Here is a 15,926-nt window from a genome sequence, read left to right as displayed (position 1 = left end):
GCGTCTGGGAGCGGCCTGGAATTGATTAGTTCCAGTCGGTTGGACTGTGCAAACAAATCTAAATGTAATTACCTCTGTGACATGGAGATCCCGGGGACAGAGGAGGATGGGGGGTGGCGGAGGGCATAGCACAGGCTAACTCCAAGTTTCTATCCACCTCACCCAGACATCCTGAATTATAATATCAGTCTTTTAGACTTTGGGACAGATCTGTGGGATTACCACTTCTACTTGCAGTCTATGCAGACATTGCTGGCTATTTACCCTACAGCTGTGAGCGCTTTGTTCAATTATATAATATTATCACATCCATCTTAATTCTGGACACATTATATGATTCAAACACTCGCTTACATTTAAGGGCATCTTACTTAATCTTAATTCTATAATAATCCTTTTGGACTTCTATTCAACATGCATATCTGTTCTTGGGAAAGTTGGTTAACATCCACTTTTAACAGCCTAACCATGTCACCCAGCTTTCCTAAGTCGTTGAAAATCTGCTTGGTTAGACATCCACCATTATTGTAGCAATGCAGAATAAAGCACACCCTGTGTTGTGTGAGATTAACCCACTTATCTTTCCTCAGGAGACGGTGGGAGAGCCATTCTTCTTGCTGCTGTGTGCCATAAAGCAGCAAATTAACAAGGGATCCATTGATGCCATCACAGGGAAGGCCAGATACACCCTGAATGAAGAATGGCTTTTGAGAGAAAACATTGAAGCTAAACCCATGGTAAGTAGCGCCACCCTCAGGAAGGGGCATGATATGGCAGACACATCTGTTATTTAGTATAATTGAAATTAATAGAGATAAGGTATTTACATACATCAAATGGCAACTCAGGAGAGTCTACCCATTTGCCTTAGATTGATTTTAATTTTGACAGCCATTTTCTTTCTAGATATACTTTTCTCTATTCTAATCATTCTTTTAATTGTGGATATATATTCTTGTAAGGTGGGGTAGCTATTGTTTTTCTTGTCTGAAGTATAGTGATCTAACCATGGATCCTCTATACTGCCCAGTAGACAATTTTTGGGGTCACCTTAGTAAGGATGTTTAGAATATCTTTCCCATACGCCTCCATGTAAAAGACAGGCCTCCGCTTGAGCAGGTGGAATCAGACTTTTTCCCTTTCTCAGTGCAATAAAGAGGGAGTTTTATAGACCCTGTGGAGTAGATACATTGAAAGAGTAATAATAAAATACTATAATATATGGAGATCATTCCCCTTGCAACTGTGCCAGAGAGCTCTTCAGAAATTAGCGTGTGTGAACAGATCTTCAATGAGGCTGATTCAAAATGCGTCTTGGCAGGTGTGCCTTGTAATAACTGATGGGGGGGGGGGGTGTCTTATTTGGCCTGTAGTTGATCAAACATATCTGGGCAAAAAATTTGATTCATTTATGCTCTCATGGGGATTCCTGTGAGAAGTTGGTAAAACCCATGACTTCAGTTAAAATTTATTTCTATAAGTAAAGGAGCTGTCCAGTGCAATTGGATGGGAAATACTGTGTTTGAAGTGAAGTGATGCCATCAAAGTGGGCGTGCTGAGTACACACAGATTGACATAATGAAAAATGAGCACATTAATAGTTCATGTTTTTACAGAAGGGTTTGAAGTGTTTCTTTGATATATGACGGAACTAATCCATTGTTTTTCAAGCGTCTCTCCTAACATTCCCTGAAATATCCCAGACAGAGGAAAGATTTAACCCATGGCCTTATCCCTCAGTCCTGGAGGAGATTGTTCCCCAGGAGAGCTATGATTTATGGCTTCTGCCGTACATGGGGAGAGGTACAGACAGAAGGGAAGGTTGCTCATTTCCTTAGTAGACTTTCCATGGAGAGTATAGAAGGTCCAGGCAAAGGTTCAGATCGGTAGATTAAATAAAAATCACTACACACAGGGTAGGCTCACAGGGTTAACCATTGTATAAGGAAAACTTTAGCAAGGTCCATTTTTTTACCAATTTTAATATTTCTGCTTGCCATCAGTGAAAGACAGCATACGAATATCTAATACCGGCACATCTCATGGTCTGTTACAGTATATCCGTGCATGTAAAATATATCAGTCTAGCCTGTTCAGCTTACAGAAGATTGTTTATACTACATACAATTGTGGCACTATAAGGACGTAATTTCTTCTGGGTTGGTTACCTGTAAATATAGGTTCCCAACATGCCAGTGTGATGCACTATTTTGTTGTATAAAACAATAGAACGTGTGTATGTTATGTTATGTTATGTCTAGTAATGGATGCCAGTCATCTCAACCAGCTCCCATCCGCTGACCTTGTGATGTCACAGCTGATGATATCAGCAGAGCGTCTGAGACTTTACACTATCAGATTCCAGCCATTCAGATTATATAATAATTGAGTTATCCTATTAAGACGTAATTACACAAGAATGTTTCATAATCGCAAGAAAATAAACAAGACCTGCAAGACATTATACATGGCGAGAGCTGTTATCTCAGTAGAGTTTAGTGAGACATTTGAGGTATAATGAATGTGACGCCATTAAAAAATATGTATTGTAGAGCTGTACCAATATTCTGCTGGTAAAGTCACTAGGGGAGATTTATCAAAGGGTGTAAAATATAGACTGGTGTAATCTGCCCGCAGCAACCAATCACAGCTCAGCTTTCAGCTCGGTGAAATGAAAGCTGAGCTGTGATTGGTTGCTGTGGGCCGTTTACACCAGTCTATATTTTACACCCTTTGATAAATCTGGGCCAATACTGTGTACATATTTTTCACCAATCCTGTACTGATTCTAAGTTACAGCCTGCATTATACTCCAGAGCTGGACTCACTATTCTACCGGTACACTCACTATACATTACTTATCACCTACACTATAAAAAGATAATTGTCTAATTAAGGACAACCCCTTTAATAATAAACGGTTCCCCTTATAGTGCAATGGTGGGGGGAATCACTCTATAATGGATCTAAATGGAGGTAGCCTAGGTGGCAGTATTTTGGGGAAAACAATAAGAATGTATTGATAGGTAAAAAGTGTTCATTGTGGGACAATAAAGGACTAGTGACATAAGTGTATAGCATAGCGAGGACGACATTCTCTTAGACCACAATGTCAAAAGTGAGCATGGCAACAAGTAATTACAACAAATGAAGGGGACTCCTTTTGTGAACTCAGTGACTGGTGTAAAAAAATGTTACAGCTACTGGGGTGTTAGGAGGCAAACACTTCATCCTCTTAAATAAGAACAGTATGACAATGCAAGCCTCAGATCAAAAAAAAGGTTGTGCACCCCTACTATAGCATCTCTGCCTCTTCTACGGAAGAGCAAACATTTGCCCTCATTTTCAAGGCCCAGGCCTGCTTGTCAATTACACAGGCCCACAGCACTTGCCACTGGCACATCACAAAGTTGTCTACGTACTATTTGTTTGGCACCTCCCTAAGACTTCTCCAGCAAAATGCAATGGCATATCATGTTGGCATCACGATGCACATTCTTCCCTCAGCACTAAGCTCTTTCAGGGGTGCCAGCCCAAGAGACTACTTTCTGTGTTACCAGCCAAAGCAAAACAATTGGCACAGATGCCTGGTATTATGGCCTCCATACAGTCCTGCAGTAAAGTCAGTGTATGTACACTGCATATACCAAACACATCCACATATATTCACGTGCATAAACGACAGATCACAGAATGGTCTCTTAGGTACATAGTGTAAATTTAAGGTGACATAACTTTTTATAAATGATACAGTTTTTGTAAGGAGATAGTACAGTTCATCCCCTGTTTAACCCGGTCACTTATCCCACCTCAGTGTACATTTACATGCATGCTTATTGTGACCTTAGAATAATCTACTTTCTTGATTCTTGGCAGAATATCAACGTCTCCTTCCAGGGATGTGGAATGGACTCATTGACTGTACGCGTGCTGGACACGGATACTGTCAGTCAGTGTAAAGAGAAAATACTGGAAGCTTTCTATAAGAACCTGCCATACTCACAGTGGCCACAAGTGGAAGATGTGGACTTAGGTAAATATAAGGGTAACTTAATGGTGTATCAATACACCACATATCAGTTATATACAATCTACCTACTTGTCCGCGCCCCCTTGGTGTCCCTTGAATGCAGAGCCTCCACTTCTGAGACAAACACGTCTCAGGAGTGACAGCCCTCATGGACAATCACTGGCAACGTGGCTGTCCCGCCAGTGATTGTCAGTAATTGGCTGAGCTGACTATCACTAACAAGTCAAGTTTGTCTCTAAAGTGGAGGCTCTGCAGTCAGCAGGGGACACCGGCAACACTGCAACAGGACAACAGGAGAGCGAGGACAAGTAGGCATAACATGTTTAATGTTTTATATGCACCAGCAGCAATATATTAAAACCAGAAAATTGCTGGATAGCCCTAAAGGGTTATCAAGGATTAGAGAAAGCAGTTATGTTCTTGCAAAAACACCACCACCCCTGCCCCCAGGTTGTGTGGGGTAGTACATCTCAGCTCTATTTACTTCAACAGAACCCTGTTGCAAAACCACACCCAAAATGGAGACACGAGTGATGCTGTTTCTGGAAAAAAAAAAGTGGCTATGTTTTCTAAGCCTGGGCAACCCCTTTAACTGAATTAAACAGAATATTTTGATGCATAAGATATAGATCCACATAACACACACTTAGATACAGATGCATAACTGCATTGTTTGGCATTATGATACACATGGCATACAGTTGCTTTTTGTAGACCATATCTCATCAAATTAACATGCACATGAATGTTAGTTTTATGTGCTTTGGTGGTAAACACGCTACAATTTGATGTACACACTATATCTCATAGATGAAAGGAACAGATATGAAAGGAATTATTAAATTGATGTGCATGACCAGTCCATGTCAAGAAGTCCATAAAATGCATGCGTGTGATTATACTAACTTCATATTCATATTTTCTCTTTCCATAGAATGGTTTGCATTCACTTCAAGGGGCTACATCCTTCGAGATCTTGATGATTCATCCATCATGGAAGATGGAAAGAAGAAACTAAACACGTTGTCGCACTATAAGGTACCTGAAATATATAAATGTTACTTTGTCCACCAGAAAATATGTGAACAGAGCATTCATATTGATCATATAACTTCAGTGCCGTAGTGATATATCACCAACATATCCTGCTTCATTGTATATTTACTCCCGGCACCTTGTAATTCTTAAAATTTGACTCTTATGTATCAAATGTACATAGAGATCAGCATTAGCGATATTGACTTGACTCGAACATTTGTCCAAATCTGTATGCTCGGCATTTCACCCCCAGCGGTTGGAAAGTTAAATGCAGTCTTAGGGAGTCCCTGGATACAGCAATAGGCAAATTCTGTTTCTTTCAAGCTTTCACTTGTCAAATCACTCAAAATGCAGGCAGACAACTGTTTTTCAATCACTCTAAGTCTTTTACACGTAACAATTTGTCAGCCACAAGAGAGCGGTGTTCAGCGCGATGAGCGCTTATTTGCAGTGCCTTTAAGTGGCACTACAAATCAGGCCAGCAGGGCTGCATGAATGGTCCTTGTTATTCGTACAGCCCTGAAAACTGACAGCACAGATATGTATATATCTGTTCTGTCAGTTTCCAGATCACAAGTAGCAGTATATAGTTACCATCCGCACTGGTAATCCGGCATCCAGGTCCAGTCTTTCAGCCACCTGCTGTATCTTCAAGCTCCTCCTCCTCCAACTGTCAATCATTCTGGAGGAGGCAGCAGCCTGAAGATACAGCAGGAGGACTGAAGACCTGGATGCCAGAACAGCAGCTCCTCCTGGATAATATGTATGCACTGCTGCTTGTGGTCTGGAAACTGACAGCACAGATATGTACACATCTGTGCTGTCAGTTTCCTTTTATTGGTATTGGCCGCACATAACCCTGTTTACACAGGGTAAAGATAAATTTAAAGACCTGCACTAAACACCTATTCAGCCGAGGAGGTTTGCCCTCTCTTCGGCTGATCACTGTTACTTTTACATGGGCTGATTATCGCTCCTGGCTGAAAATCAGCCAGTGTAAAAGGCCCTTTAGTCTCAAGTAGTGTAATTCCCTGCTGTGGGGTGCACCTACTGTACGCACTGCAGTTTCAACCTGCAGGGTGCAGATAAATATGCAGCATTTTAGCTGCCACAGTGCTGGGTGCTCGTCTTAGCTCACTTTTCAGCTCCTTGCCTTCCACCTTCCTGCACTACATTCCTCACTACTCTAATTTTCTAGGCTTAAGTTCTCTCTCCCTTCCAGAAGTCACCCAGTCCAGTTTTTATTGATTAGGAAACCTCTTTAGCCATAACATTGCCTGTATAAAAATTGTAAAGTCACAGTGTACCATCGTAACAGTATAAAAAAATCCTTACCATTCTTAATGCAGCCTATTGTAGTAGCTCAGTGAGACCACAGAACTTATACAGAACTGTGGTGTTTCTATTGCAATAACTTGCATATTCTATTCATTATAATGAGGGCTTACTCCTATTTTAATGTACCAGGTCTGTGATGGGGCATCGCTGGCGATGAGTTTAAAAGATCAACGGGATAACACTCTTGGCCGAGGTGAGATGTTGTGTAGTTGTACTGGCATGAAAAGTTCAACAATAGACTGTGTGCCTAAGGGCCTGTTCACACTGAGCAAATTTGGCAGAATTCCGCGGCAGAGCTCTCCGCTGTAGAATCCCGCCAGCCTCAGTGTCAGTGTGTCTATGAGAGGGCTTGCACGCCTCCGCGTTTTACACTCTCTGCTTAAAGAATTGACATATCAATTCTTTGAGCAGAGAGCCGCAGAGATCTCATAGACACACTGTTTGACACTGAGGCAGGTGGGATTCCGCCAAATTTGCTCAGTGTGAACAGCCCCTGAAAAGAAAAACATAGTGTGTCCTCAACCATGTCCAGCTGACTTATTTGTAAAGTGTGATATACTCTAGTGAGTTATGTGTCTGATGGACATGAGATGCATTTACCACCACACAGCAGAGCGATAGTCCCAAGTACCGGCATTGGTCTATCCCTCAGTCAATTTTAGTGGTGTCCTATAGCTAGGCACAATTTGTTGAGGGATCGTATGTATGGTATTTGACAGGGAAAGATTATGTGTTGTCCGTAAATGTTACAGTTTCCCTACAATTTCATCAGTGTTGTGTTATTCATTTACTGTCTACCTCAATGTTAGGGTATGTTCACACTGAAAAAAATCAGCGGAATCCCGTCTGCCTCAGAGCCAGGGGCGTAGCTAATGTCTCCTGGGCCCTGGTGCGAGAGGCCAACTTGGCCCCCCCCCCTCCTTTCACGACCAAGTGATGCTATTGGTGTGTGTGTGTGTATATATATATATATATATATATATATATATATATATATATATATACACACACCAAGACAGATATTACCACTAACACCAGCATATTGGAAGAGAAAGTATTATCACCGTACATATTACTGCCATACTGTTACCGACCAAATCCTGTATACTGAGACCTATATTACCAGTAATACCAGTATATAGGAAGGAAACATTACTGCCACACCACAACCACAACCATCACCACCATATTGTTACTGACCAAATCCAGTACACTAAATCACCTCATCCAGTCATATAGAGGTGGCCCCAGCTCTACACAGGCTCTATACACCATATACATTACAGTGCAGATATATCAGGTGACTCACAGGGGGACGTCTTCTCTGATCGGAGTTCTTCCCTTTTCATCTTCTTCTCCATTTGCCCTGGGCCGTTATGAGAACTTCTCCGAGCCACGAATCCACAGAATCTGCCAGACAGACATATTAGTCTCCTCACTCTGGCACCATCCTCATCTATATACACACTGCACATCTGTATTGTCCCCTTTACACACTCCTTTAGTGGGTAGCCCTGACTCTATGTGACCCCCTAATAATATATGCCCCCCTCTGTGTATTCCCTCTCCCCCTATGTTGCCCCCCCCCAAATAGATGGCCCCTCTCCCCCCATGTTGCCCTCCTTATAGATGGCCCCCTCTCCCCCCACCCTCCCTTATAGATGGCCTCCTCTCCCCCCTCCATATAGATGGCCCCCTTTACCCCCTCCCTTATAGATGGCCCCCTCTCTCCTCACCCTCCCTTATGGATGGCCCCCTCTCCCCCCCTCCCTTATAGATGGTCCCCTTCCCCCCCTCCCTTATAGATGGTCCCCTTCACCCCCTCCCTTATAGATGGTCCCCTTCACCCCCCCCCTCCCTTATAGATGGTCCCCTTCACCCCCCCCCTCCCTTATAGATGGTCCCCTTCACCCCCCCTGCCTTATAGATGGTCCCCTTCACCCCCCCTCCCTTATAGATGGCCCCCCTCTCCCCCCTCCCTTATAGATGGTCCCCTTCACCCCCCCCCCTCCCTTATAGATGGCCCCCTCTCCCCCCCTCCCTTATAGATGGCCCCCTTCACCCCCCCCCTCCCTTATAGATGGTCCCCTTCACCCCCCCCCCCTCCCTTATAGATGGTCCCCTTCACCCCCCCTCCTCCCTTATAGATGGTCCCCTTCACCCCCCCCTCCCTTATAGATGGTCCCCTTCACCCCCCCTCCTCCCTTATAGATGGTCCCCTTCACCCCCCCTCCTCCCTTATAGATGGTCCCCTTTCCCCCCACCCTCATAGATGGCCCCTCTTTCCCCCCCACCCTCATAGATGGCCCCCTCTTCCCCCCCCCCACCCTCATAGATGGTTCCCTTTCCCCCCACCCTCATAGATTGCCCCCTCTTTCCCCCCACCCTCATAGATGCCCCCCTCTTTCCCCCCACCCTCATAGATGCCCCCCTCTTTCCCCCCACCCGTACAGGCTGATAAAAAACAAAACTTAACTCACCTGACAACGCGCTCCCACGTTGATCCTCACTCCTTCGGTCTGTCCCCGGCTGCTGCGCGGCTGCCGGGGGTGTCGCGTCTTATCCCCGGCAGCGCGCGCATCCCAGAGCTCCCTGCGCGCCGGAACCGGAAGTCAGGGCCCAAGGCGAGCAGGGAGCTCTGGGATGCGTGCGCTGCCGGGGATAAGACGCGACATCCCCGGCAGCTGCGCAGCAGTCGGGGGAAGACAGAGTCGGACTCTTGTGACCGCAAGCAAAACAATGCTTGCGGTCACAAGAGTGATTGAAAGGGAGGGCCTTGCGGGGCCCCGCGGGCCCCCCTTTGTGGCGGGCCCGGTCGCGGCGCGACCCCCGCGACCACGGTGGCTACGCCACTGCTCAGAGCCCCACAGTATCTCTACGAGAGGGCTTGCACGCCTTCGCTCTCACCGCTCTCCACGCAAAGAATTGACATTTCAATTCTTTGAGCAGAGAGTGACAAAAGCGGAGGTGTGCGAGCCCTCCCATAGAGATACTGTGGGACACTAAGGGTACTACTACACGGAACGATAATCGGCCCGATTCGGCCGATTATCACTCCATGTAATAAATACAACGATCAGCCAATGACAATGATCATCGGCTGATCGTTGATATAGGTTTGGACCTATTTTCGTCGGGCGCAGACCGCGCACTGCTACGTGTGACTGACAATATACATTACCTATCCACGTTCCAGAGCTGCTGCTGTGGTCTTCTTCTCCCCGCATCCCGCGCGCTCTAGCTTCAGAGTGGCCTGTCAGCTGACAGGCCGCCTGGCCAATCACAGGCTGCGGCGGTCCCGGCCTGTGATTGGCTGAGCGGCCTGTCAGCTGAGAGGCCACTCTGAAGTTAGAGCGCGCAGGACCGGTGGAGAAGAAGACCGCAGCAGCAGCTCTGGAACGTGGATAGGCATTGTATATGGTTAAGCATGGGCTGCAAGGACATCGGTAACGATGTCCCTGCAGCCCTTGTTTAACGATTATCGGGCCGTGTAATAGGTCCAGTAAACAAGCGATGATCTAGCAGATAGTCGCTCGTTTACAATTATTATCGGGCCCACATCGGCCCGTGTAATACCACCCTAAGGCAGGCGGGATTTTGTGGTGGACAGCTCAGTGTGAACATACCCTGAAGTGTCATTTCAAACAACTTTGCAGAAATTAATAGTACAAGCAAAACTCTGTGATAGGTTTAAGTAGTGTAAATGAGCTTCCTTCTGTACTCACAAGGCAGTTTTCCAGCCCCCCCCCCCTTTACACACACAAAGGGTACTATTAGACGGCCGATAGGGGCCCGATAACAACTGTAAAGGAGCGCCGATCTGCTAGATTGGCGCTCGTTTACTGGGTCTATTACACGTTTTACTGGGTTTTTACTGGGTCTATTACATAGTTTAACAAGGGCTGCAAGGAGATTGTTACCGATGTCCTTGCAGCCCTTGCTTAGATGGTATACATTACCTATCCACGCTCCAGGGCTGCTGCTGCGGTCCGCTTCTCCCCGGGTCCCATGCGCTCTAGCTTCAGAGAGGCCTGTCAGCTGATGTAGATCGTCAGTCGCCGGCCGCACACCGCTATTACACGTAGCGGTTCGCGGTCGGCGCGCGACAATTTTAGGTTCCAACCTATATCAACGATCATCGGCTGATGGTTGTCTTTATTACACGGAGCGATTATCGTTCCATATAATAGTACCCTTACACTTCTGCAGGAGCTAGTTCTCTCTTCTCCCTGCTCACTCATCTCCCTCGGCCCCTCCCACTCCATAGACCATAATGGACACAGCTAACCCTCTTTACTTTGCTTCTCTGCGACACATAGGTAGTGAGGGGGAGGGTGGAAACAGCCTTGTCAGTACAGAAGAAATCTATTTTGCCTAATAAAACCTATTGCTTAGTTTCTTAAAATTGCATGTACTACACTTTAAGGGGGAGATTTATGAAAGGGTATAAATATACACCTGGTGTAAATTGCCCACAGCAACCAATCACAGCTCCTCTTTCCTTTCAGCAGAGCTGTGATTGGTTGCTGTGGGCAGCTTACATCGGTCTAAATTTTACACCCTTTGATAAATCTCCCCCTAAGTGTTCATGCACTGCGATATATTTGTACTGATTGGAATGATTTTATATGTTTGTTTGTTTTTTCTTCTTTTTTTAGTGAAAGATTTAGACACAGAAAAGTATTTTCATTTGGTAAGTAATTTATAGCATCAAATTGGGTTATATCATTGTCAGTACAGAGTATTGTCTGCTGTGGTGCATTGTTTGTAGTATAGAGATCTGCTCCAGTCTCATTCAGAGCTTCATCAAAAATTCACAGCCTTTTACACGGCCTGATATGGGGATGTGTACGGTTCAGCAGGATCAGCACTCACTTGCAGTCTCTTTACAAAGTATGATAAATCGCGCAGCTGGGCCAAACGATTACTTCATTGTTCATGTGTCCATTAACATGCATTGATATAGGCCGCACATCTCCTGTTTACGCAGAGACATGCCCGGCCGATAATTATACATTTTACTGCTGCACATAAGATCAAATAAGCTGACGAGTGGGCATTTGCTTGCTCCTCGGCTGATGTCTGGCATTTTTTCATGGCCCGATTATTGGCTAAATGGGCGTTCCTAGGAACACTTGTTAGCAATAATCGTCCCATGTAAAAGGGCCTTTAGGGTAAGGCCACACAGCAGAGATCATGTCCTTGTGAAGCGATGCGCCACAGATTTCCCTGAGACACAAAAAGTTCAGGGACGCTGGCCCTAAAACTTCCATTGACTTCATTGTGAGCCGTAGAACATACATATTTAAGCATTTGCCAATTCACTGGCTGATTGCTGTACGCTGGGCAGAAAATAAAGCATAGCAACTTCAGCATGACTTCAGTCTAGCCATACCAAGAGCTGCTGATTCCTGCTGCGTGTGGGACACGGAAAGGGGGTCAACTAGAAAGAAGGTAGTAGCGACATGTTTAAAAGATATGCCATCACTTTAAGGCTGCTGGGGGTATAATCTCTAGGATTCAGGATAGAAAGGGGTATTTAAAGGGTGGTATTAGGGGTTGCCTCTGCCCACCTTCTCTGTTACGAGTCCAGGTAAATAGCTCAGTCACTTTAGACAGGCATAGCAACCAAAAAAAGCTCAGTCTTTAAATGATATTGTCCTAAGAAAGCAATCTGTCAGACTACGCAGGTATTAGCTCATGGCAGAATTGATGCCATACCAAGGTCAGATAATGGGGAAAAGACTGGGAAGTGCTTTATCAGTATCCAAGTCAAGTTTTTCTCTCCCAGATATTTCTCCAGTATTAAATTTAGAGTCCAATCAATAAGGTTTCATATTCACTGACCATGACCTAATTATATTCCAGGTCTTGCCGACTGATGATATCCTAGAAAATAAGAAATCTCACCGACAGAGTCATAGGAAGAAGGTTCTACCAGAAATCTATCTCACCCGCCTCCTCTCTACAAAGGTACGTAAATATATACCTTTGTTAGCAGCACTAACACTTCTACCAGCAGCAGAGGATTACATATGTAAAAAGTCAGTCATCTGAACTCTTACATACACTACTATTAAAGATGGCTGTGATCATGATGGCGATGGAGTAGTGTAGCATTCATCATTGGCCATATGGTGCTTCCTGACATGATGTGTAAAGGAAAAATGAACAACTCACCCTCACACATTAGTCTTTTTTCAAATTTCTTTATGGTCAACATCTATTTTACTATTGGTTTTTAGGGAACATTACAAAAATTCCTGGATGACCTTTTCCGAGCCATTCTCAGCATCCGCGACGACCGGCCACCATTGGCTATCAAATACTTCTTTGACTTCCTTGAGGAACAGGCAGAGAACAGGGGGATCTCTGACCCAGATACTTTGCACATATGGAAGACCAACAGGTAAAATGTTGCAGACAAAACTTATTGGAGATTTCTTAAAGGGGTATTACCATCTGAGCTTGTTATCTCCTATATTACCCCTCACTAATCCAAAGAATGGATATTATGTGGGACCTCTTAATGTTTCTGAGCCCTGGACTTGTAAACATTTGGCAGTTACGTAGAGAATGAATATGCGGGGACGACCCATTTTCAAGGTCTTTGCTTGCTGCCAGTGAATGGAAACATTCCACAGTGACAGTAAAGACCCTATTACACGAAGCGATTTGGCTGATAATCGCTACGTGTAATAGAAGACAACGGATCAGCCGACATCCACAATGTCAGCTGATCATTGTCTTTTAACATGTTGAAAGAGCAACGATGCAGATGGCAACGATCTGCTTGTGTCACTCCATGTAAGAACTGACAGGTCGGCGCTCGCTTGCTTCCTCTGATCACCCCATATAAGAGGGGCTTTGATCATGTGCAGCTGATGCAGAGATAGGGCTCAGTATAGAACTGTAATACACTGTATCTCTAGATGGAGATAAAATGTGACAATGAGGCTGTACTTGCTATAATGGTGATGAATCTCCAACTGTTATTCTTCTCTACCCTTCAGTCTTCCGCTGCGCTTCTGGGTGAACATCTTGAAAAATCCAGAGTTTGTATTTGACATGGAAAAGTCAGACCACATGGATGCCTGCCTGTCGGTCATTGCCCAAGCGTTCATTGATGCCTGCTCAATCTCTGATATGCAACTGGGCAAGGTAGGATGGAGTCACTTGTATACAGTGCTGAATGCCTTGGTGTAAAATGTGTATCTTATTGAGCCCATAACACCTTGGGAGCAGAACAGATAATCTGCTTATTTCTTCCCTATGGGATAAAATGTTCTTTAGGAGCATAAACCCATGGCGCCCAGAACCCACATCGACAGCTGTTTACATGTTTTCACAAATCCTCTCTGTGGGAAAATACTCAGGATGTTACTCACAAACCCCAAACAATATATTAAATGGTATTCTGCCATAGATATGTTTGCTTTTTATTTCCTGTGCACCATCTATTGCTATGTAGTCAGCAAATATCAAACCCATCTTTATTGTAATATACATTCATTAACATTTATTTTGTTGTCGTTTTTTAAAACGGACTTTGTTTTAAATTAGCGGCAATTATTGGCCATCCATAAAATTTTAACAGTGTGTGAACATAGTTTTTAATCCACTCCTGGTTTTGGTTGCAAAATACTGAGCAAAAATACTGTGTGTGAACATAGCTTAAAGTGACACTGTCACCCCCTTTGTGCATTCTGACATCTCTACACAGGTGTAAAGGGTAAATTTAGAGTTTTTCATACCTTATTTCATATCAAACGTCATGGTGCTTGTTCAAGTAAAAAGTGTCCTTTTATCAACTGCAGATTGTATTAAGTGGCCGTGGCCTCGCGGCATTAGCGCCACTTAGTTCCGCCCACAATGGCACTGTAGGCCGCGCCCTTGACGCCCATTGGTTGGCCGACATAAAGGGGGTGGGGTCTAAACCTTTTAGCCAGCCTGTTCCAATGGCTGGCGAGGGGCGGGGCAACTGTGGCGTTGTGGGCGGGGCTAAGTGACGCTAATGCCGCGAGGCCCCGCCCACTTAACACAATCTGCAGTTGATAAAAGATGACTTTTTACTTGAACAAGCACCATGACGTATGATATAAAATAACGTATGAAAACTGCTAAATTTACCCTTTACACCTGTGTAGAGATGCAAAATGAAAAAAGTAGGTGACAGTGTCAATTTAAGGGTCAGTTCACACGTACAGGCTCGCAGCGTAAATCTTGCTGCAAGTCTGTCAGGTCCTAGCATTTCACTGTCACTACATACTCGCAGCTGTAGGAACAACCGCTGCGTGTATGTAATTCTGCCGGCCCCTTAACCCCTGCAGCTCCCGCTCGCCTCCCGCTCTGTATACATTACCTGTCCTCGCTGCACGGGGTCCCAGAGTACTGCTCTCCTGCCCGGCCAATCAGTGTGTTGCACAGCCGCAGCCACTGATTGGCCGGGCAGGAGAGCAGTACGCCGGGACCCCGTGCAGCGAGGAGAGGTAATGTATACAGAGCGGGAGTCGGGCACCAGCAGAGGGGGTTAAGGGGCCGGCAGAATTACATACTCGCATCTGTCGTTCAGACAGAGATTTAGGCTGCGAGTTTGTACGTGTGGACTGACCCTAAATCTGTATAGTCTGGAGGAAAGCAAGAAAATGATAAAAACCTTTAAATATATTGAAGGACTAACTAAGATTCAGGGGGAAACAAGAGGACACAGTGAGAGGTTAGTTGGGGAAAAGATCAGAAGCAACGTGAGAAAAGACTACTTTACTGAAAGAGTAGTAGATGCTTGCAACAAACTTAAGCAGATTTGGTTGGTAAATCTACAATAACTGAATGTAAACCTATCTGGGATAAACATATATCTATCCTAAGATAATAAGAAAGGAAATAATGTGGGTGTTTGGTCAGCCTGTAGGGTGGAGCTCTTTGGGTTACCAGTCTCCCTGCACAGCTTGGAATGTTTTTGCTAGCGAGAGTTCAGTGACCTACACTGATAAATACTTGCAGGAAATTGCCTTTGGGGGTGGGGGCATCAAACAATTTTAGACTAACAGTACACGCGCCCACACACAGATAATCACAAGACTTTACGAGAGAGCAGGGTGAGCAGTAAGAAGTGTCAACATGTCTGTATATATATATTTAATATTTAACACTTTGCCAGGATTCCCCCACCAACAAGCTGCTGTACGCCAAGGAAATCCCAGAATATAGGAAGATTGTGCAAAAATATTATCGGCAGATCAAGGAGATGAGTCCTCTCAGCGAGCAGGAGATGAATGCACATCTTGCTGAGGAGTCACGGGTAAGAGACAGTTGCCTAATCAGTGCTGAGAATCACTGAGCAATATGAGACCTCTAGTGGTCTCCTTATGGAGGGTGCATGGAGTGACTTCATGGTAACTCACATTTACATCTTCTCCTCATTGATCTTAGAAGTACCAGAATAAATTTAACACCAATGTGGCATTGGCTGAAATCTACAAGTACGCCAAGAAATATCGCTCCCAGGTAAGCTGTGCCA

The 15,926-nt window shown here is 44.8% G+C and overlaps 1 protein-coding gene across 2 annotated transcripts in view; it reads left to right on the top strand.

Annotated features, from left to right (window-relative positions):
- The window catches only part of PLXND1 (plexin D1), a 90,392-nt gene that overhangs the window by 70,545 nt on the left and 3,921 nt on the right, over positions 1 to 15,926 (top strand). For both annotated transcript variants that reach the window (XM_069966672.1, XM_069966671.1), the window contains 10 exons: positions 591 to 737; positions 3,877 to 4,033; positions 4,965 to 5,068; positions 6,536 to 6,599; positions 11,065 to 11,099; positions 12,275 to 12,379; positions 12,652 to 12,815; positions 13,420 to 13,567; positions 15,567 to 15,707; positions 15,839 to 15,913. In XM_069966672.1, the coding sequence (XP_069822773.1) occupies positions 591 to 737; positions 3,877 to 4,033; positions 4,965 to 5,068; positions 6,536 to 6,599; positions 11,065 to 11,099; positions 12,275 to 12,379; positions 12,652 to 12,815; positions 13,420 to 13,567; positions 15,567 to 15,707; positions 15,839 to 15,913 (1,140 nt within the window). The remainder of the gene's footprint in view (positions 1 to 590; positions 738 to 3,876; positions 4,034 to 4,964; positions 5,069 to 6,535; positions 6,600 to 11,064; positions 11,100 to 12,274; positions 12,380 to 12,651; positions 12,816 to 13,419; positions 13,568 to 15,566; positions 15,708 to 15,838; positions 15,914 to 15,926) is intronic.

The sequence above is a fragment of the Dendropsophus ebraccatus genome, chromosome 4 (genome assembly GCF_027789765.1).
Source record: "Dendropsophus ebraccatus isolate aDenEbr1 chromosome 4, aDenEbr1.pat, whole genome shotgun sequence".
Lineage (NCBI taxonomy): Eukaryota > Metazoa > Chordata > Amphibia > Anura > Hylidae > Dendropsophus > Dendropsophus ebraccatus.
Note: the sequence above shows the minus strand (reverse complement) of the source record. Positions and strands in the feature narration are given on the sequence as shown.